This window comes from Triticum aestivum, chromosome 3B (genome assembly GCF_018294505.1).
Source record: "Triticum aestivum cultivar Chinese Spring chromosome 3B, IWGSC CS RefSeq v2.1, whole genome shotgun sequence".
Lineage (NCBI taxonomy): Eukaryota > Viridiplantae > Streptophyta > Magnoliopsida > Poales > Poaceae > Triticum > Triticum aestivum.
The window spans coordinates 10933746-10957109 of record NC_057801.1 but is presented as its reverse complement, the minus strand read 5'-3'; the positions used below and the strand labels follow the sequence as shown (position 1 = coordinate 10957109).

Here is a 23364-nt window from a genome sequence, read left to right as displayed (position 1 = left end):
GCTAGCTCTCACGCTTATGAAATGATGATCCAGTGAAATGAGAGCTAACAACATATTCCCATGATAAGAACTGTAAGCTTCTAGGATTGTCGACATCTAAGGAATCTTATTTTTCTCCAAAGAAATGTAGGTTTGATAATGTAGGCAGATGACAATCATCTTTCTGGTTTTTTTTTTCTGTTGTATACTATGTAGGTGAATGTTGGTTAAACTACTGTCCATTTGCTTCTGCATTTCCCCAAGCTGCTGCTCCCAGTTGAGTGCCACAAAAAGATGGTGAACTTGTTTTGTGCTTCGAATTATCAGGTTGTATTTTGATATAACTAAGTAGTTGAGGTTGCCATTTTCGTCGATATAACCCAATAGCCAACATGCTGAAGGTTGAAAGCAAAAGCAATTGACTTAAATTTGTAAGCCTAACTGCATTGTAACATTTGTGAAAATTGGATGGTTTGGTATGTATAAAATCTAAACTGCAAAAACGTCTTACGTTAAGTTATAGAGGTAGTACATTTTACTCGTGTTCACAGATGAATCGAGAATAACATCTACAAGTGTATAACAATTTTTTACAAACAACGGGAGTCGGTGCTACTTGCATGAAGCTCTAACCATGAACATAACCCGAAACTTTCACACAGCAAATCCTCACTTCAGCAACAAAATGTGTAGATACATCGTTATAAGAGTTAAATACACTGGAGGTGCTTCAACTTGTCTTGCACGGTCAGTTTGATGCCCGAAGTTGCAATATACACAAATCTGGTGCTCGAATTTGTCGGGCCGTGCAAATACGGTGCCTCCTTTTGTATTTTAACGTACGTCCAGCACACGTGGTGTGCCAGCATGGCGGTGACGCACTTTTGTGGATGAGAGCGCGAAAGTGATGGGTGTTGTGCACGTGAGATTTTCTTTATACGGAAACCCAATTTGTATTTTTTAATCACATAGGAAAGATTTGAAATAAAGTGTATGCTAATGAGAAATAACATGAAAAAAAATCAAATTGAAGGGGTTTCGAACCAAGCAGTTCCTGGTCAAATACAGCTCAAATTGTCCATAGAAATAGACAATTTCCACATATTGCTCTGCAGTTTTCCTAGTGCGTTATCTATATGTTTATTTTTTTTTTCAAGTTCCTGTTTGGTTTCATGGCACGTAAACTTTTCATATAATAAGTACAATATGAACTTATTTCTTATTTGAATTTTTTTTCTATTTTCATTATTGCGTACTTTGAAGAGGCAAACATGAACTTTTTCAAAAAATTATGGCGATTGAAATAGTTCAAACTATATTAGAAATTATTGTGTAAATTTATGTATGTTCATTCTGGACAACAAGCATCTTCATTGTATTTCTAAAATACCCAATTATTCGCAAGTTGACAAAGCTGTATTTTGTAAACTATTCAACAAGCATTAAAAACTACTATGTTGACCTTTTCAATACAATTATCAAAACGTTACAGAATAAATTTCTTGAACTTTTTTCAAAATACACGTTAACATTTTTTATTGCAAGACATACATTTTTCAAAAATAGTTCTAATCTTTTAATACATGTGAAACATTTCCCGGAAACATGTTGAACATTTTTAAATGCACTATCACTTTCTTTAGGTTTATGAAGTTGTAATTTACAGCTGCACCACTGTTCGCCCCGGCACCAGCCAGAGTTGTCCCGGAGGCTGGCCACTTGGCCTGAGACGTTTGTTCCCGCAGACGGCTTAGTAGCGTGCTCGGTACCGAAGGCTCACTCTTCGTCTCGGCTACAGACCGCAGCGCGGCTGTCCGGCTAGCAAGAGCAAACGCTGGAGGCCACCCATGCGAAATACGTCCGGAGAGAAAACGGTTCGGGCGACCCGGCCGTTTGCTTTATGAGTATCAGCTCGATCGAATCTACTCCCAGAGTCTGAGTACTATGCGCTTCACTCCGCGACCCACTCTCAGCCACAAACTGAAGCGCGCCTGTCCGGCTAGCGAAAACACAAGCCAAAGAGCGGAGGGGACACGAAAAAGATTGAAGGGGGCTCGGATAAAACCGAGTCGGCACCCTCCGCATAAAACTTGCACCACTAAAAGCAAACATTTGATATATCTGCGCGGACTAACTTTGTCTTTTGCATGATCATCTCCGAGGGGAACCCCATCCTCGCCCGGACGCTGGTAGCAGGCCCAACGCCGGCTGCAACCGGCATCACACCGCCTGCTTCATCTGCAGCATAAAACCTCCGCCCGACTCTTCGAGTCGCCCGGAGGCTACACCCAGCAGGTGCGCCGGCGCGCCCCTACTGGAAGCAAGCCGCACCGGGTGCAGCCCGCAGCCGGCTGTCATCGACGACATCAGTTGGCGGACTCCGCATCCGCGCCCGGCAGCATCAGTCAGCGGACTCCGCGTCCGCGCCCGACAACATCAGTCGGCGGACCCCGCGTCCGCACCCGACAGCATCAGTCGGCGGAATCCGCGTCGGCGCCCAACAACATCAGTCGACGGAATCCGCGCCCGCGCCCGATAGCACCAGCCGGCGGACCCCACATCCGCGCCTGGTAGGGCCCCGTGCCCATCAGCAGGCGGACACCGTGTCCGCGCCCGGCACCCTCGACACTGCCATCGGTTTCATCATCAACAACAAGACCCTCCGCCCAACTTTTCCAAGTTGCCCGGAGGCTCGGAGGCTACACCCAGCGGGTGCGCTTGTGCGCCCCCGCTCGAAACATGTCGCGCCTATTGCACGCCCGCCGCCGGCTGCAACCGGCCCCTCGACGCCATTGTCTGCACCAACAACCGCGAAAAGCCTCCGCCCAACTTTTCCAAAGTTGCCTGGAGGCTACACCCAGCGGGTGCGCTCGCGCGCCCCCGCCGGAAGCAAGCCGCGATGACTGCCGACTGCTGCCCGCAGCCGGCTGTCATCAAGCATCTTGTACATCAACACCCGCTAAAAAACCTCCGCCTAACTTTGCCAAGTTGCCCGGAGGCTCGGAGACTACTGTCGGCGTAATTGACCACGGATACCCCGAAGACGGGGAGACAATATTTCAAGACATCGGGACTAGCAAAGCCCCTCAGTCCGACTACTCAGGCTGCCCCAGATGCCCCCCTGTCCGACTGCCCAGGACGGCTCGCCACCCGGCTGCCCAGCCTGCTCTCTGTTCGGCTGCACCAGTCGGTCTGCTACGTGAATTCAACTGCGGTGTCCCATCCGACACGACACCGACAAGACGGCAGTACACGACACTATTGGCGAATAGTGAAGTACTGTACATGTGTCACCTCATGTCATCATGTATAATGTCACTTGTCCCTGGACACTATTTATGAAGTGACCCACGGGACAAGCATGATCCATCCATCCATCCACATGCTCACGCAAGGACACTGACGCACACACTCATTCGGCCAGAGGCCACGGCCACCAAGCCACACACTAGCTAGCTAGCTCACTGCTACTGCTATCAGTCCAATACAGCTCCAGGAGCAACTCTGTACTGTGATGTACTTCACATATATACAGACGTGCAGGAGTAGGGGTATTATCTCTTCGGAGAGTCCCGAACCTGGGTAAACTAGCGCGAGACCTTGCATACCCGTCCTCGGATATTCCTCAGCAGTCTTGCCCTCACCTCAAGCCACCCCGCGGTATCCCCTACCGACTGACGCGAGAATACTCCGACATCCTCTGTCCCGAGTTTGTATTATTTCTCATCCTTCATGTGTCCTTATAATACACAATATTTCTCATCCTTCATGTGTCCTTATAATACACAATAACACACAACTTGACCCCAGTCTAATAAGAAGGAAAAACAAAACACTTTGAAATGTGACCCTGTTAGTTTGAACCTGAAAGTCCTTTGAGCATCAGGTCCAGCTTGCTCAGACAAGAAATGAAAAATGGATGTTGCTTTTTGCTTTTTGTAAGGGCTGCATTTACAATCGCCTCAATAACCCAATCTGACAAAAAAAAAGGGATTCACAACATTTTCCTTCATGCCCAAAAAAATAAATAAAAAATTTCACAGAAGAATCTGCCACATAGTAAATTTCCTGGTACAGTAATAACAGCTAGTACTAGAACAAAACGATTCACCAAATGCATATTTCACTCTGCATACTCTGCTGCAGGTTATAAAAAGACAGAACATTTTCTGGTGTAGGTTCTTCCAGTTAACTTCAATCGATTGCACAACTGAAATTAACTCAGAACAAATACAAAGCAGCAGCTGAATTTACTGCTACCCGTTTAGCTGCATTGCTACTACCACTGAAATTAACTACTACCACTGAGGCCACTTGTTCAGAACAAAGGGGGATGCATTCCTACCCTACCCTTGCTTAGCTACATTAATTACTGCTACCCGTTTAGCTGCATTGCTACTGATCATAAGCCATGTAGCTTAACAAGCCCACACAGTTAATAGTCTCACTCATACTAATCATCCATAGCTTAGCTGCTCTACTACTGAATGATGAAAACTGTTCATCATACTTCTACTGCTACTGCATCAGATAAGTTAACTTAGCATAACCATCAGATACTTCACTGCATCCTCCTCGGAGTCCTGGCCTGCGGTGTTGCCGACTTGGGAGCGCCGCCGGCAGCGGCAGCAGCAGGCTGGATCAGATCAATCCGGATGCTGAGCGTGAGCGTGTCGCCGGAGATCAGCTCCTTAGGCACCGCAAGAACATCCCCTGCCCCGGCGCCGGCGCGCCGGTGGACAGCGCGCTGCTGCTCACCGCCGAGGCCATGAGGACCAGGTTGTCCTTGCCGTCGCCCGCCGGGCGCTCCACGGAGAGCTTGCACCGGAACCGGGGCGCCGCCCCGGCCTCGCCGTCCGGCCGGACGCAGAGCAGCGACACGGCGGTGGCCGCGCCGAGCGGGCCGAGGGACACGAGGAACACGCTGCGGTCCTCGTCCCCGACGAGCGCGTGCCAGCGGTGCGCCAGGGAGAGGCTCAGGTTCCAGGCCCGGCCGTAGCGGACCGTGACGGCGGGGCGCTGGTGGCCGGCGGCGAAGTGGCCGAGGAGCATGGCGCGGGAGCCCACGAAGACGCAGCCGGGCTCCGGGCAGGAGCAGGGCGCGCACCGGCACGCGCGCTGGTGGTCCGCGGCGTCGTGGTACACCAGGTAGCGCTCGCAGCCGAACGCCCTGTAGGGGCAGGGCACCTTGACGGCGCCGACGACGGCGTCCAGCTCGCCGCAGTGGGCGCTGGCGCGGCTGCAGAGCCCCGCGTGGCCGGCGCGGCAGAAGCAGCACACCACGTGCCCGGCGGCCTCGCACTGCGACAGGAAACGCAGCAAACCAGCAACCCCAAATCATCCATCAGCTTCCTCCCAAATTTCTTTCTTGTGCTTGCAAAGAAATCCTTCCTCTCAAAAAGTGAGATGGAACGAGGGTTTTTTGGGTTCTTGGGAACAAATTCGTGATACTGGCAAACAAACAGAGTGATGGATCTCTGTGGTGAGAGAAGAGAGGAGGAGGAGAAATTACCTTGAACACGGGGGGCTTGAGGGGGAGGAGGCAGGCCTGGCAGTGGAGCAGAGCCACGTCCATCCTCACGTCGATCTGGGCCGGCGCCATGGCTTCCTCCGCCGCCGCCGCCGCAGCACCTCCGCCCTGCTCCTGCATCATCATCACCTCTCCCTGCTCGTACTCCGGCTTCACCACCTCCTCCTCAGTCGTAACGCTCTTGCCGCAGCTCTCCGCACCCTCCATTGTTATTATTTCATTTCTGGTTGCAGCGTGTGTGTTAGATGACCATGAAATAAAAATGGAAAGAAAGGGAGGGAAACTGGAGGGAAAGAAACAGGACAAGAAATCGGTGAAGGATGAGGCGCTGTAGTAGTCTGAAGAATCTCTCTTCTCTGTCTTGTCAAACTGTGAAGCCCTTTTTTCTTGATTTCTTTCTAGCTGCTCAACTTTTACCCGCAAAGCATTTTGGCTTTGGCGACTCTGCTGTTCCACACGTGCATGATTCCGGCGGGGGTGCGTACGTGTCGGTCTGCTGCTCGTCCGTGCATGACAACAGTCGCCGCTCCATCTTCATGGGAACCACAAAAGAGATGGACCGCGTGTAGTATATCTTAGCCAGGACCAAGTGCTTTTATTAAATACGCATAAAATACGCACAAATATGCGTATGTATCATTGCATTAGAGGAGAAGTAGCGGTACTGAAGCTAAGAGGGTGTTTGTTTCCAGAGACTTATTGGTCTAGGGACTTAAAAAAGTCCCTATAAGTCTCATCTAAACCAAACAGGAAGGACTTATAGGGACTTTTTTTTCAAGAGTACGCCTAGGCGTACCATAGCTTTATAGAAGGCAGAATTTGAGTTACAAGAAACTACACTTGTCGCGAACAACAAGCATAGTACAAACACCACACCCAAGCCAATCCAAAGACGGCCAACACCGCAAAGCAAGCTACAAAGCAAAGAGCCTATCCTCATTGACACATAACACCGCGTCTCGACCGAAACCGGACATCTCCGAAGAACACCAACTTCCGCAACACTTCACTTGTCGACGCACCATCCACTCTTATCGCCTAGGAGAAGTGGCAAGTGGGTAGCAGGACTCGATCCGGTTCGAGGAAGATGCTGTCTTGGGACACACCGGCGACGGGCATACATAGCGCCGCCAAGGATCAAGGAGGACAACGGCGAACACCGGAGGAGAGCGACGAGGAGCCGGCCATGTCTCCAAACACAATGCTCTCAGCAGAGGAACGACGTCGAGGACGCCGCCATTGTGCCGATCCAACCGAATCAAGGCTTTCGCCCCGGAGACCACCACCACTCCAAGCAAGCGAGGGACATGCCGAACACGCTTCGACGACGCCTCCAAGGAGGGGAATGACATCCACGGATGCCATCGCCGCCGGCCGACGGAAGTCGTGCAAGATTTTCATCCGCGCGTCGCACCTCACCACACCACCTAGAGTTTGGCAACACCGTCCCAGAAGCTTCACACCGCCGCCACCGCAACACTTCACCAAACGTAGCTGCCAAGCCGAGAGCAGACGACCGGAAACACGGGAAGGAGCACACCGGCCACCCCATCAACACCTCGCCGACAAGGAACTGCAGCCATCCACACCTCCGGCGAGGCCCACAACGCCAACAACAGCCATCGCCCACTCCAAGGGATAGCCTTGCGACGGCTGGACCCGCATCTCCACGAAACCAAGCTGCACCACCGGGAGAGCACCGCCGCTCATCACACCGCACAGAGGAAGCCGGTCGCTCGCTGCTCGCCAAGACTCCATCTTGACCGAGCCTCACAGCGCCGTCTTCACCACCTGGCCGCGGATTCGCGGTGCTGCTACCAGACGGCGCTGCAGCCACCCAACCGCGCCAACACCTTGCCGCAGACACCCGTCAGACCCGCCGCACCGCAGGGCCTCCTGCCGAGCTCCAACCGTCGCTCCCCACCTCCGGCCAGCGCAGATCTGGCCGACCAACCCCGCCACGAACAGAGCGCCGGGCTGCCGCCAGCCCGCGCGCGCCACCGCGGCGTGCCGACCCCGACCAGCAGCAGCGCCGCCGCACACCGCCATCTGCTAGCGCGCCCCGCCCGACGCGCCAGCCGCTGAGCACCGCCGTCGACTGGAGAAGAAGCCCCCCGCGGCCCCGCTCCAGGGGAGGCAAGGGAAGTGCCCGCCGCCGCCGGCACCGCGCGGGCTTTGCCCGGCGGCGTCCGCCGGCGGCGGCGGCGGGAGGGGAGGTGGATGGGGGCGGGGGCGGCTGCTAGGGTTCGGGCGCCCGGGTCGCCCGCGGGGGGGCGACACGGGGCGAGTAATTCACTCCAGGACTTATAGGGACTTAAAGTGGGCATTTGAGACTTATGAAATAAGACTCTCAAGGAGGGACTTATAGGTCTTATAGGGACTTATAAGTCCCAGGAACCAAACAGCTAGGGACTTATAAGTTCCAGGAACCAAACAGGTAGGGACTTTTTAGGGACTTGAAACTTATAAGTTGGGACTAAAAAAAATCGTAGGACTTATGAACCAAACAGGGCCTAAGTAGAATGTCTTTTGTCTTTCGACCATTACAACGCTAATCACAAGGATTAGGAGCCCTCGATCAGCATGAAAATCGTACACCGAACTGTCCGTTCTGCATGCACTATAGTATATACAACTTAGTTCCGTACCAGATAGTACTACACCAGAACCACTAATTCCTCTACAGCCACTAATAATTCACGTACGTACATGCGTCTGTCTCGACGATCTTCTAACCCAGCATGCTCGTAGCGTACGCATATGATGCATACGTGCGCGCATCTTCTGACCGAGATTTTGCTACCCACGGGCTGGACGCCAACGTAGCCGCTGCTGCATGCACGAGGTCAACTCTTGTGACGCCGTCTCTCAGCTCATCTCCTGACTTTGAGATTGTACAAGTTTCAGGTTGGAAACCCTCAACAACTTAGAAATTCTGAAATAAAAAAACAGGGCTGGGTTTTCACTTTTCAGAAAGTTCGCTCTTCAATTTTTGAAAGTTGCCAAAAAAGGAAATAAAAAAGGAAACCATAGTTCATAACTCCTAAAACCCTAAAACCCTAAACATCTAGTCCCGGTCAGTGTCACCAACAGGAAATAAAGGTCACCCAACCCCCGGCGCAGGCAGTGCTCGTGCCACCTGATGGGTCTTTGGTCCCGGGCCGTGACGAATCGAGACCGAGGGAGGGGGGGGGGTGCTTTAGTCCCAGTTGGTGAACCGGGACTAAAGGCCCTTACGAACCGGGGGTCTAATCAAGAAAAACATGACGCATCAGGGTATGACAAAAAACAATGACAATAATAGATTTTGGAATTATACACTAGTTCGCTCCATGACGAGCAATTTCTTGCCAATTGAATCAAGAGTAACGGCTCGCGCACCAAAGAGTCATTAACTTTCCTCTAAACTTAGGAAGGGGGCTGAAATCGGAAGAAGAAAAATGTGCTGCTTCGGGGTAGGTCAATCTATCGACACGGGTTTGCTGTGCGACGATCCATTTCTTGCTAATTGAATCACGAGTAACGGCTCACACGCAAAGAGTCATTAACTTCCCCTAAAGTTAGGAAGGGGTGGAAATGAAAGGGGAAAAAATGGTGGCGTCGGGAAAGTTTAAACCATCAACCGTGGCATTACATTTCCAAAGTATACACGAGTCCGCCCCACGACACGTAATTTCTTGCCAATGAACCACGTGTAATGTCTGGTTCACGCGCAAAGAATCACTTAGTTCCCTCCAGAGTTGGGAACTAATAAAGCCAACCACGGCATTCGATTTTGAAATTGTACACGAATTCGCTCCGCGTTCGTCTCGTAAACCCGGACGGAGGGAGTAGCAAGACGTGGGCTGTTCCGCGTTTCGTCCAGCTAAGCGGTCGATGAGTAGCTAAACTTAGGGGTTATCACAGCTCCCCTTCCGTCATAGAACCCGTTTCCTGCCGTTTGATCTTCTCAATCGGCGCCTTATATTTTGGGAAGGAGGAAATACTGTATAAGTACAGTATACTAGGAAGACGGGCAGCATAGGCACGACGCAATCTCTCGTAGCAGAAGCCGTTTCACTCTACTCCACTCCTTGCCCGTCCGTGTAAACCGGTGGGATCTTGTTGGGGGCGTGAGCTCGGTCGCAGGGGGGGTAGTTAGTTGGATCGAGGGAGACATGGCCGGGCAGGACAAGAGGTGTTTGCCGTCGATGCCGGCGTGCAACGGCGAGCACGGCGGCAAGAAGGCGCGGCACCAGGCCCTGGTGCCCGTGGTGAAGCAGGAGCCGCGGCAGGAGGAGGTGGAGGAGGAGGAGTGGGAGGAGGGGGAGCTGACGTCCCATGGCGGCAGCCCGGGATCGGCGGCTGCGTCGGAGGCCCTGGCGGCGCCCGCGCCCGCGCCCGCGCCGCCGCAGATCGACGTGAGGATGGACATGGCGCTGCTCCACTGCCAGGCCTGCTTCCTCCCCCTCAAGCCCCGCGTGTTCAAGGTACGGCATGCCATGCATAGATTTATTTCACAGATCAGTACAAGGCATGAAAATTCATGGCATTTTTTCCGACGATCTTGTCGTTGACGTGCTTGTGATGAATGGGCAGTGCGAGACCGGGCACGTGGTGTGCGGCTACTGCCGCGGCGCGCACGGCGAGTCCTGCGGCCGCGCCGACACGCACTGCCCCGAGCTGGACGCCGTGGTGGGCGCCACCAAGGTGCCGTGCGCGTACCGGGACTTCGGCTGCGACCGGTTCCTGGTGTACCACGGCGCGGCGGAGCACAAGCGCGCGTGCCCGTGGATGCCCTGCTCGTGCCCGCAGCCCGGCTGCGGCTTCCTCGGCCCCCCGGCGGCGCTCCTCGACCACTGCTCGGCCGAGCACTCCCGGCCCATCATCCAGGTGCGCTACGGCCGGCCGTGGACGCTCAGCCTGCCGCTGGCGCAGCGCTGGCACGTGATGGTCGGGCAGGAGGACCGGAGCGTCTTCCTCGTCTCCCTGGCCGACCTGGGCGTGGCCGCCACCGCGGTGTCGCTGCTCTGCGTCAGGCCCGACGGCGCCGTGGCGCTGCCCGCGGCGCCCCACTTCTGGTGCAAGCTCTCGGTGGAGCACCCGCGCGGCGACAAGGACGAGATGGTCATGATGGCGTCCGCCGTGAGCAGCAGCCCCCTGTCCGCCGGCCCGCCGGTGCCGGGGCAGGGGATGTTCGTGGCGGTGCCGCACGAGTTGATGTCCGGCGACGTGCTCGCCATCAGCGTCCGCATTGATCAGCTCCAGCCTCCTCCTCCGGCTTCCACTGCTGTCGCGGCCAGGGCACCGGCGTCACCACCACCACCCCATGCTAGGACAACAACCAGGAGGCTCCAGTGACAACTCTGCTCTTCTTCTTCTTGATGATGTTGTGTATGTTTTGGCTTTAAATGGCCTGTTATCAGTATGCGTTTGTGTAGGCCGCTAGGGCATGTTTGGCCTGTGTCCAAAACCAATCATGTCAAATTTTCGAAATTCAAAACCAGAAAAGTTATTATACTACTACTTATTTGGATGGTTGCAAAACATTATTTGTATGCACATGCCAACTTGCCCTCCATATTTCATTTCGCTAGTCATAATTGGCCAATCATGGGCAAGCAAAGTACCAATCCCCTCCTTTTATTTCTGAACTTGTTGCTAAGGATTGTATATATATATATATAGCAGACTCAAATACGTACTAGGAGCCAACACTTTTGCGTATGTATGTAAGCATATCATTTTGCGGTAGCAAAATAACATTCATATGTAAACTCCCACCTGTTTGATTCAAGCGACATGAGTTATTTACAAAGTTTGTATGCACAACATTATCATATGAATTTGTAAACTAGAAAAGCTATTTACAAAAAGTTATATGAATAAGCATATCATTTGGCCAATCCTGCGATGGCACGTTTGGTCTCAAAATTTGCAGTAAACATTTGATTCAAGCGACACGAGTTATTTACAGAGTTTCAAGCAAATGTACAACTAAAGAAAGCAGACGATGCGTTTTTGCTTCCGGGCTCGGATGAGCCCGGAAGTGAACTGTAAATTCATTAAAAAATAAAAAAAAATACTCATTTTTTGCAATGAAAGATGCTTGAGTGCATGATGTTCCTGCCAAATATTAGAGCATTTGGTGATCTGGGTGGCTCTTAACAAAAAAGACAAATTTCAGGTCTGTGAAAAAGTTCACTATTTTGACCTGATTTTGTTCTTTTTTTCGCCGAGAGCTACTTAGATGTTCAAATGCTCTGAAACTTGGCACAGACATCATGCACTCAAGCATCTTTCACTCCAGAAAAATTTGGAAATTTTTGAATTTCTCTAGTATTTATTATGAGTGTACTGTTCATACGGTGTAGATAAGCTCGGGCTCCAAATTGTATATTTGTGTTTTATGATTATTATTTTTCACACTATAAAACTTTGTACCGTAAAAAAGCTCGTTTTCAATGGTATGCTTGATGCTAAAAATTCACATGGTTTACATTTATATGCATGTAATCACGTATGAATTCGATCATCCACTCTCTGATATTTTCTTTTTACCGTTCATGTTTCCAGACCGTACGTCCAAGTCACACAACTTAGATGAGACATCGTAAAAAAAATATCTAAATGTGATTTAGCAATCCTGTACAATAAAATATGCACGGATTTAGAAGGTGTTCACAAAAACTAAAATTTCGTTTCCAAATTTGATAAAAATATTCAAAAAATCATATTCATGAATATAAAAAATATAATGGAAAATAAAGAAACAAAATAAAAAACAAAGGTAAAAAACAAAAGAGTAAAGAAAAACCCCAAAGTTGCGAGGCGAGTAGATATTTGAAAAAGGCCTCGCATGGGACGCATTAGAAAAATCCTATTCCGCAGCCCGTGCGCGGGAATCGGCCGTGTGCGCACCCCTTCCGCGCCGGCTCATGTGGGGGCGAGGTGCCCCCTATTTGTTTTCTGAGATTTCGAAAAAAGTTCAAACTTTCAAAAACATCACGGATTCATAAAAATGTTCACGGAATTTAAAAAGTAGCTCTTGAATTTAAAACATTCATGATTTTAAAAGGATGAACATTTTTCAAATTTTAATGAAATTTTATTTTGATGAATATTTTTTTAACTTCGCCTATGTTGTCTCAACATAACTGGCCTTAAGCCCGGGTAATGGACGAATGTTGTGATAGGCTTGGCGAACTAACGCCAAAACTTAGCCACTCTTGTGGAGATGAAATCCGAAAGATTTTTGTTGGGGCGTAACCCTCTCAGCATCAGAGAACTAATCACGGACAAGAGTGTGTTGAAGTTTTCTATCCATGTGCTAGAACCATGAGTTGGTTGCAACATTTTATGGATTTCACCTCTAGCCTATCCCAACTTGTTTGGGACTAAAGGCTTTGTTGTTGCTGATGAACATTTTAAAATACGATGTAAAAATTTGAATTCGATGAACAAAAAAATGTTCACGAATTTTAAAAGAAAATTCAAAAAAGAGAAAAGGTAAAGAAGAAAAAAGGAGGAAAAAATAAAAAAAGAAACAAAAAATTCCTGGAAAAAAGCCCGGTTCAGCGTGACCAGTGCTTCTAAATCCCGGAATATGGGCCGGTCCACCGTGATCCTACGCTGCTCTTCCAAAAATCATGAGAAAGAGCGAACCGAGCGAGATGATGAGATCATGAGAAAGAGCGAACCGAGCGAGATGAGGATGGAAAGGTTGGGAAAGAAAGATGACATGTGGACCCTGTAGTATGTGAGTAGTGAGGTGATCTAATCCAGGATCGATTTTTCCGGGTGTTCCAAACAACTCCAGGGTCAGAATTGATCGGGATTGGTGAATACAGGGCATGGACTTCAAGGATTACGAGTTGGGGTTCATTTTCGACGAGCCGTATGACTTAAAAGTTTAAAATAGACTTCACTCTATGGAGAGAGGGATACGCTAGATCGCTCCACAAACACACGCGTCGCGATCAATATTGCGCGAATATCAAAGAAAATTGACCGGACGGTTTTGAGCTTAGATGTGAGATAATTAAATGGCATCTACTCCTAGATGTGATTTAGCAATTATGTTAAAACCATCTAAAGAAATACACATGTACAAAGGTGTAATTTGCCTTTCCTACCAAGTCATGCCTTGTCACTCCGTCAGTGCAAGGGACGCACGCCACAATCTTACACATACCGGTGACCACTGTCAATCAATCAATCAACAAAGCATTAACTCAGCTGTTTATTTTACTGTGGTCATTTTCCTTCCACAGCCCCTGTGATTTGGACCTCAAACCAAAAGATTTTCTTCTTCCTCCTCCTCTTCTTCTTTTTCGGTGTGCATCCTCCTCCATCCTGCCGTTGCGTCTGTGTCAGTGGTTCATGAGGATGCGGCAGGTTGCTGCTTGCTCTGCTGGACGGGCACGGGACAGGGGTTCGCCGGCGACAGTGGACAAACTAGCTGTGCACGAAGCAACTGAAGCCGGAGAAGCAGGAAGTGGCGGCTCCAGCTTGGTCGTCATGCCGGCGGCAGGCGCCTGGCGAGCCGTAAAGATGGACGTGCGCGTGCTCCAGTGCCCCCTCTGCACCCTCCCCCTCAAGCCTCCCGTCTTGCAGGTTCCTTTCTCCTCGTAATAGTACATTTCGTCTCGAGACTCGATCGATCATCAGCCCGTTCGTACAAATTTCTCCGGTCTGTGCAGTGCAAGGGCGGGCACGTGGCCTGCGGCGGCTGCCGAGCCGAGCCGTGCCGGAGGTGCGAGCACGGGGGCGGCTTCGACGTCCGCAGCACGGCCATGGACGCCGTCGTCTCCGCGGCCAGGGTCGAGTGCCCCCACGACGGCTGCCGGACCTACGTCGCCTACCACGAGCTCATCGACCACCGGAGCGCGTGCCCGCGCGCGCCCTGCTCCTGCCCGGAGCCCGGCTGCGGCTTCGCCGCCCCGCCGCGGGCGCTCCTCGTCCATCTCTTCGTCCGGCACTCAATGCCGGCGCACAAGTTCCAGTACGGTGAGGGCTTCCGGCTCCTGGTGCCGGCGTCGGAGCCGTCAAGGCGGCTGCTCATCGGCGGTGAGGACGGCCGCGCGTTCCTCCTCTCCGTGGGCGCGCTCGGCGCGGCCACCGCGGTGTGGGTGGTGTGCGTCCGTGCCAGCGCCGTCCGGCGGCCAGAGTACTGGTGCAAGATGTGGTCGATCATGCCGCCCAGCCAGGACCTCGTCGTGGTGAAAACCAGGGTGACGAGCAGCACATCGCCCGGCGCGGTGGCCGCCGCGTCTTTCTTGACAGTGCCGCCGACGTATTATCGGGTTGGGGCTGCTGGGGTGTCCAACTCCGTGCCTCTCAATGTCCGCATTGACAAGATTTAACACTCTTCGCTCGATCCAAATCCAAATCTAATGATAGAAGATGTAGGTTTAGTGTTCGAACAAATAATTATTTTGGTGATCAATAGTAGTAGTTCATGAATATTTTGGTGATCCAGCCATGACGTTAGCATATACTGCCTAAATTAGTGTGCTGTCTAGCTGTTCATGAATATGAAGGCAATGTCGTCCTGTTAAAAATGCACTTTCGACTCTCTGATAATGTTGTCTTGTTATTGTTATTTCAGGCCCACCTGTTCCAAGTAGCTACATAGTTAAAAACTTGAGTGAAAAGTACACCAAAAAAAAGAAGAGAATCATGAAGTCTTACTAAAAATATTCTTGTTAATCCGAATTCGTCTATTTTGAATAAGCATTTCCATCGACTCTTTTGATGTTTATTATTTTGAGTATGCATTTACATAGTCTTTCATGCTTATTTCTACAATCAAAGGTACATCTTAATAGCGAGGGAGGGGGAGGGGGGTTGTGCAGTGGCTTGTAACTCTCCGAATTGAAATAGTTCCAAAATTAATTTGCCGAAAGCTTGGTTGTTTTTCCACTTCACTGCTCAAACCATCCAAAAATATGAAATTCAGATGTATACAGCAAGCCAAGGCTTCGCCGAACAAATCATAAGGAAAACAAAATCGTTAGGTGGTATACACTAATTAATGTTTTCAGTAAAATATATCATCATCATAGAACAGAATGTGATAGTTGTAGTGCTACTGCAATTTTGAAAACGAACACGCAAATATCTTCTTTTTTCCTGCCTGGAACTAGATTTGAAATGGATATCCAATAGCGAGACATAAGAGATTCATCTTGTTAATAACAAAACTGATTATTCGGAGGTGGGGGGGGGGGCTGAATATTTTAAGCTTGAGAAAAAATACAAAAAGAGGAGAATTTAAAAAGTTGTAATGTACATCGACACGAAGCCGCAAATTCATCATTCACGCTCTTTAGGTCGACTCTAACGTGATGCTTCAAATCGTCCCCAAATATCTGAACCGGCGTGTCTGGACACTTTACCATCCAATGATATCCACCAAATGTTCTATGAACTTATCCGGATGTTCGAAATTCCATAAACCGGAACCAAACACAGAAATGGTTTGTAGGAGTCCAAACACGCTACAGACACATCAACTCAGTCTCAAACCGCACCAAACCCATCTTTTCTCTTTCTCCTTTTTCTATTCTCTCTTCATTTGAAAAGAGCGAACATTTGGTGGATACGGTTGGATGTCTGTCTTCCGTTCCACTATCAGGGGACACGTCAAAACGTGTCTGCGAACGTTTGGTGCTGTCTGTTTTGATGGACCGCATTGGAGTTTCCCTTAGAGAGTTAATACTATAGGTGGAAGAATGACACATCTATAATGTTATAAGTGATTACTTAAAAATGAATGCAATGAACAATCCACGACGAAGATCACACTACTAGGAAAAGGGCTATAGCCAATATGAACATTAATGGCGCACCACTGCTATATAGCAGTGGCGCACCATGTGTAGGTGCGTCACATCCACGGTGCGCCACTACTAACATTTTTTTCCAAAACTAGTAATGGCGCACCACACCCACGGTGCGCCATTCTAACTTTGACCAAAAATTCCACCGAATGCACCCCCTGGACCGCCTTTTCAATTTTAAAAAGAATAAAAGAAAATGATGGAAATGTCAAAAAAATAAAAGAAAATATGTTTCCCATGTGATATGTGGTCTACTTGTTGGGAAAATTTACAAATATGAATTTCGACTTTATTTGCAAAATCTCTCTGGAATTTGTAAAATAGGCATAACTTTTGCATATGAACTCAAATTAAAAAGTTTTTTATATGAAAAATCATCTACTCGAAAAGTTACATCCGAATTCAACGGGGGAGCCCCGTTGAAGATTTTTAGAATCCCCAAAAACCTAATAGAATGAAAGAAATGGGGCTTTTAAGATCTAGAAGGGAAAAAATGGAAAAAAAAATCAAACTTAGTAGTGGCGCACCATTTGCTAGGTGCGCCACTAGTAACAGGGAAAAAAATTGTAGCCCAGATTTTTTTTTTCTGGAAAAAATGTTCAAAATATGATACGTAATCTGAACGGAAGTTTGAAATATTTTTTCAAAATTTCAGCACACTCATGAACATGAATAAAGTCCTAGACATCAACAAGGTTTAATAGGATTGATATGCTAGATATATCAACAAGTGCGTGTTAAGTTAGCTGGTGCTAGGGTTGGATAGAACTCTGAAGTTAAGCGTGCTTGGGCTGGAGTAGTGTGAGGATGGGTGACCTTTTTGAAAGTTTAACCACGGAGTGCAATTTGATTTGAGATTAAGTATACTGACCCGAGATTAAGAAAAAAAGAAAAAAATTAAACAATTTTTTGAACAAAAATTTCTAAAAAAAGATTTTAAAAAAATTTGTTAGTAATGGCACACTTCTATGTGGTGCACCATTACTAAGTCAGATAGTAATGGCACACCTCTAGGCATAGTAATGGCGCACTATAGGTGCGCCATTACTAAAAATTACTAGTAGCGTGATGATAGTGGCGCACCTGTAGTGCGCCATTAATGGCCAAAACAGGTGCGCCACTAATTAACATTTTCCTAGTAGTGTCATATGTAGGATAGAAAAATTCACACAATGGAGTGAAAAAATGTGTGTCGGCCTCTCCCTCTTCTATTCTTCGGCTAGGAGGCACGTCAGATCCACTGCAGCGCGCGTGATGGGCGCCGGTTTGGTCAGAGCCGTCCGGATTTGACCATTTGTGGCCAACGTGCGGTGCTGGATGGTGGCAGCGGCCCTTCGGGTCCCTGGCGTGGATGTGGGCTGTGATGGCGTGGTGGTAGCCCATGGTGGTGCTCCAGGTTGGTTTGCATCCTAGTGCATGCTCCAGCGTTAGTCTATTGGTGAGCGACTCGTGTGGTGGTCTCCACTCAATTACAAAGTTGTGTTTGTACAGGGTTGTACAGGGGGCACTGAAGGGTTGGACATTTCCCAGCTCTATCCACCATTGAGGGATGATCCGTCGTCAAGGGGTGGGGGAGGGGGCATGACGTCATCGTCCTTGCCTCCGGTCTAGTGGTGGCGTGCCATCGATGAGCTCGGCTTTGCCCGGGTGGGGCAAGGCGGGGCGGTGCAGGCCAGCTCTGGCCAGGCGTGGACCTGGCAGCTGTTCAGGGGTGTGGAAGGAGGTGCCTTTCCGCCCGTCTCTTCTGCCATCTTGGTTATGAGCATGTGGCAGGGATGGAGTTGGTGCCACGGATGTCGGGGGCGGCGACCTTGGTGGTGGGAGCCGTGGCGCTAGGGGCGGAGCATGCAACTTAGCCCTTGTTTGGCGACTACGGTCGTGTGGGCGGCGTGGTGGCTAGGGTGTGACGTTCGGTGGCGTGGTGCGGTAGGCCATAGCTCAATTTGGTGACGGTGAGTGCTGGTCGGAGTGAAAAACCGTTTTGACTTGTCAAGTCGGTGGGTCGGTGTTCTCACGTCGTCCCCTTCTTATAGGCCTCGTCATGGGTACTCACTGTTCATTGTGGTCCTCCGGGGAAACCCTGGTCTTCGGATTGGGAGGTGGTGGTACTTCGTTGTCGTTCCCTTCTTGAAAGCGCCACCCCGGGCAAGGCTTCATCTCACTGTGATGTCATGTCCACGGTTGTGTGCCCTGACACTCCATGGTGATGCGTATTGTTCACCTATTTGTTGGCTTGGAGTTGTATGGGGTAGTGAGGCTGTTTCAGCGTATTTGTATCATGTCTTGGGGTGTATGTTGCGTTGGCATGTTTGTATTGGTAGCTCGATAATTACAAAACAGTAAAACTGAGAGACCTACGAGGCTCCACAGCGTTTTGGCGTTGCTAGCCGTAGGATCGCGATCATGTGGCCTGTACGTTTGTTTGGGCTACTGCCCCGCAGAACCATCTACGCCACCGGTTGTTTATTGGGCTTCGATTGTTTATTGGGCCTGTGAACTGGTTTCAGCGAACAAAGTGTAAAACACATACGTACATAGCTGCGTGTGTAGCCTAAAAAACATAGATGCGCGTGTCCGCATATCAGCGCCAGCCAGCTATTCTTATATTCCTTCTAAAAAAAGCTATTCTTATATTCCTTTTTTATATGCACTATTTATTTAAAAAACCTGAGCAGTCACCTAGCTAATTCTACTCCCCATGACATAATTACTATGTCATATAAAATTTGTGTGTTACGTCATGCAAATTTAATTCATATGTTTTACATTTTCAAAATTTTACATGATATTTTATCATTCTATCGTAACATGGACGGGCGGAGCAACGCGCGTCATCATGGTCTAGTGGTTACTTTATATGTAATAAAGCGGGGAAACTTTTTTTTGGTTAATAGGTATTACAAGATATTTATCGCACTTGAACAAAATTCTGGACACTCTTTTACGATTTCATGACTGTACATAGCTTCTAGTTTCACACGAATCGGATCATCTGCTCCAACCAATTTTTTCCCCTGTGCACTTGTTGTACAATCAAGGCATTTCTGCATACTTGTAGGTTTTACTGAAACGGTCTTCCTTTATTTTGTTTTATAAACCCCCATTATGTGTTTGCATTTTTACTATACTACCACATAATGGGGGTTTATAAATCAAAATAAAGGAAGACCGTTTATTCTCCCGTATTACTTGTTGTACGATCGAGGCATTTCTGCATACTTGCCTTTTATTCTCCTGTTGTGTACTATTTGTGCTTTGAACTGGGCCGTAAATTCACAGATTTACTCTGTTCACCGAATCTCTTTCCCCGACTGCTCCAATGCCTTGTTTACTGCCCAAGGGCCAAGCAAGCACGCCACGGCACATTTATTGTGCTCCATTTTGCTGTTTCCCAGTGCAGCTTTGCCCTCGTCGTGTCGGGGACATCTGGATGAAGGGGAAACATCCGACTGACCGAAGTGATACGGTAATTTTTTTAGGTTTGAAATAGTACAGTGAACTTTGGTCATGTTGCCATAGGCAGTGAAGCTAAACTAATGCTTTGGCCAACTAAGCTTAACTTATTACTTGATGTAAGGTTGTGAAACATAGCAACCGTATTTTATGTTTTGGCGTACAAAAAAAAGTAGCCGTCGGCATCACTATCCTGGCCGTCCAAGCAAGTTTGTCTCAGTCCTAACTTTTTTTCAGGATAGTCCTAGTAACTATTTTAGCAGTATAATAGTAACTTCTTTTGGTAACTATCCAAGGCTAGAGATGTTTATCCACTATACGTTTGGCGCTGCAACACGTCCAGCTGGTTCTGCTGTTGGATAAACAATTCTACCGTACTCAACGCAGCGTCAAAGTCGTACACAGTCCCCCATGAGAGCCTATGCCATGTCCCGTCGCGCCTCGGGAACCGTCGTCCTGCAACTTCAGCCGCTGGCTGGCACGCCCTGCATTGAAGGTCTAGAAGGTCTAGAAGTAATTCGAAAAGAAGGAAAACAAAATCTGTTAGGATTCCAATCCAACCGTTGAACTCAGCAGAAATTGCAATGAAAGGTAGCATGAAAAATGCAACAGAAATTGCAATGACACATATTTTGATCAATGCTAATTTATATTGCAAAAAGAGTTCCAAATATAACTTTACCTCATTTTGAATAGCTACAAGAGAAATGGAGAGTTTGAGCGCTGGTTTATACTACCCAGTTTTCTGGCTAATTACATAAGGAAAAGGTTAGACAAAAATTGAGCCGAAATTCACTAGTGAATATTTTTATGTTGCCAGCCAAAAACAATCCAATCCAGAGAAAGAGAAATATTCTAACAACAACACTGTTTAAGATCACATGGCAAATTCCTAGAATTGCCATGGAAAAAAATTGCGTTCAACAAAATTACATGGCAAAAATTACCGTGTAAAAAATATAGAATGAAGAAAAATGAAAAATAGAGGTTTGATTGAAATATTGCCATGGCAGATACTATGATAAAAAATGCCATGGTATTTTAATTTAAATTTCCATGTGTTTGTATGAGAAACTTTCCATATATGAAAAAATAACACACACAAAGATTGTCGTGCTACAAATATTTGCCAATGTTTAAATAAAAGATGAAATTGATTCAAAAATTTGCCACGCTCCATACACTAAAAATGCCATGAACTTTCCATGGTAATAGAAAGAATCAATTTTCCATGGAGAAATTTTATTACACTACTTTTTTGCCATGATGAATTTGACATGGCAATAAAATAATTTGTCATGGTCCATAGAATATTTTTCCATGAAATATGGAAAGAAAATTTGCCATGGTTGTAAAGTACTTTTGTCATGGCAATAAAAAGGATAAATTTACCCTGCGGTCTTGACATCAAATTTGCAGCCGTAGCTCGTACTACATCCGTCCTGGTTTATTGATCTTCTTTGTATTTTATGTCAAATTTTAACAAAATATTTAACTAACAAAATGTTAATGCATGCAACAAAAAAATTATATCATTCAATTCATATTTGATCATAATTTTTAATGATATAATTTTTTGATGACATGTATGAATATTTTGTTAGTTAAATTTACGGTCAAAATTTAGCACAAAATATAGTGAGGAGCGGAGGTAGTAGTCCAGGACTTGACGCTGTACTTTTAACTTGCCAAGTAAGGAACCGGCTAGCTGGACTGTGCGATACGTCGGTCACTGTAGGGCTACGGCTTTGGCTTGCTGCAACGTCAAGCACGCCGCATCCTTTTTCTTACCCGCCGCGCATTATTAATTCACCCGCCGCGCTTGCTGCTTTTCCCCGAGTCTTCTCTTCCACCTCGCGAGCCGAGCATTTCACACTTAAGACAGGCAGAGTGGTTGAGCAGTGCCACTTCTGCTCCCGCCCGGCCGTCGGCGATGGAGACGGGCGGCGGCCAGAGCGCCAAGAAGCAGAGGCTGGATCTGGTGCTGGCCAGCCCGGCCCCGGTGAAGCAAGAGATGCTCGTGCTCATGCACGAGGCGGGCGAGATCGTGCCGGCGATACAGGCCCCGACCAAGGAGGCCCATCTGGGCCTCACCGTTCTGCAGTGCCACTTCTGCTCCCGCCCCTTGAAGCCGCCCGTCCACCAGGTAAGGTTCGACCATATCCCGTCCCCGTCGATTCTTTCCTCTATTTGTTCCCTTCACCGGACCGACCGAGGAAGGGAGGCGCGGGTTTCTTGACGCGGTGTTGTTGGGTTAATTTGTGCAGTGTAATGCTGGGCACCTGGCATGCGGCGACTGCCGCGGCGAGCGCCCCGGTAATGAGCGGCAGTGTCAGAAGTGCGAACGTGGCGGTGGTTTCGACGTCCATAACACGGCGATGGACGCCGTGGTCTCCGCGGCCACGGTAGAGTGCGCACACGACGGCTGCGGGCTCTTCATCACCTACCACAAGCTCCAAGACCACCAGGACGCGTGCCCGTTCGCGCCTTGCAAGTGCCCCGTTCCCGGCTGCGGCTTTGAAGGCCCGCCGCAGACGCTCCCCCACCACCTCACCGATGTCCACCCCATGCCCGTGCAGACGATCCAGTATGGCAAGGTTCTTCAGCTGCAGGTGCCGGTGTCGGAGCCGCGGCGCCTGCTGTTCGCGGAGGAGGACGAGCGTGTGTTCCTCGTGGTCGGCGGCGCTCTCGGTCCAAGCGCACCTATCGCTGTGTCGGTTGTGTGCATCAGGGCGGGGGCCTCCCCGCCGCCGCACTACACGGCCAAGGTGTGGGTGAATGGGCCGCCGTCGGCGGTTAACGGCAGGGTCAACACTGTCAGGGCTGAAATCGAGGTGACGAGCACCAAGGAGCCCGACGTCCTCGTCGTGGAGGAGCTGATGACCTTCTTGGCGGTGCCGCCCAAGATGCTTGCTTGGGATGGGCCGTCCAGGTCCAGGATGGTTTGGCTCCGCATTCGTATTGACAAGACCTCATCCTAAATGATTCCACAAGTTTAGTCTTCTAGTGATCTTAGTAATGTGTAGGGTTTAATTTGGTTTACTTTAGCTTGAGAGATGATGGATTTTGATGGTGATGGAGTAGTTACTTCAATCTTAGGTCAGCAGTTGAAGTAATTTCCAACTGTGGAAGGCGTATTTTGTGACTCTTGCATATAAGATCATTTGTGTAACAAGTGAACCTAAATGTATGCTGCTTATATGTTTGATTATTAACAGAGTGTTGCATACTTCTCCCACCAGGTTATATGCATTATGTTCCATCAAACAAAAAGTTATATGCCTTATGTGACAGTTATGTACTACTCCATTCATGAATATAAGATATTTTTAATATTTACTCCATTCATGAATATAAGATATTTTGAATATTTTAATATGGACTACATATAGTTTTTTCGCAAAAAACCAAAGAAAAGACTATATACATACTAAAATGAGTGAACAAAAATACTAAAACATGTCTATATGCACTTGATTCTAAAACAATGTTAGAACGTCTTATATTTTGATAGGAGGAGTAGCTCCAAAGCATTTCATTTGCACCCGTGAACTCTGTACTGATATAAGCCATGAAGGT

At 48.6% G+C, this 23364-nt stretch overlaps 2 protein-coding genes and 1 pseudogene across 2 annotated transcripts; 2 read left to right on the top strand and 1 right to left on the bottom strand.

Moving 5' to 3' along the window:
* Window positions 1-4085: 4085 nt before the first annotated feature.
* LOC123064295 (putative E3 ubiquitin-protein ligase SINA-like 6) lies at window positions 4086-5835 on the bottom strand (annotated as a pseudogene).
* A 3831-nt stretch (window positions 5836-9666) lies between these two features.
* On the top strand, window positions 9667-11050 carry LOC123067131 (putative E3 ubiquitin-protein ligase SINA-like 6). Its single transcript, XM_044490058.1, has 2 exons — window positions 9667-9978; window positions 10088-11050. The coding sequence occupies exons 1-2, from the start codon at window positions 9667-9669 to the stop codon at window positions 10847-10849; spliced, it is 1074 nt and encodes a 357-aa protein (XP_044345993.1). The 3' UTR covers window positions 10850-11050.
* A 2826-nt stretch (window positions 11051-13876) lies between these two features.
* LOC123067130 (uncharacterized) lies at window positions 13877-23016 on the top strand. The gene is made up of 4 exons (XM_044490057.1): window positions 13877-14104; window positions 14191-14832; window positions 21524-21931; window positions 22053-23016. Exons 1-4 carry the CDS (start codon window positions 13877-13879, stop codon window positions 22764-22766), a joined length of 1992 nt encoding a protein of 663 aa, XP_044345992.1. The 3' UTR covers window positions 22767-23016.
* The last annotated feature ends 348 nt before the right edge of the window (window positions 23017-23364 follow it).

Excerpts from the sequence above, each read along its gene's own strand:
- LOC123067131 (XM_044490058.1), top strand. The coding sequence starts at position 9,667 with ATGGCCGGGCAGGACAAGAGGTGTTTGCCGTCGATGCCGGCGTGCAAC. Across the intron at positions 9,979-10,087 it reads TCAAGCCCCGCGTGTTCAAG|TGCGAGACCGGGCACGTGGT; the intron begins GTACGGCATGCC and ends ATGAATGGGCAG.
- LOC123067130 (XM_044490057.1), top strand. The coding sequence starts at position 13,877 with ATGCGGCAGGTTGCTGCTTGCTCTGCTGGACGGGCACGGGACAGGGGT. Across the intron at positions 14,105-14,190 it reads TCAAGCCTCCCGTCTTGCAG|TGCAAGGGCGGGCACGTGGC; the intron begins GTTCCTTTCTCC and ends CGGTCTGTGCAG. Across the intron at positions 14,833-21,523 it reads CCAACTCCGTGCCTCTCAAT|GGCTACGGCTTTGGCTTGCT; the intron begins GTCCGCATTGAC and ends CGGTCACTGTAG.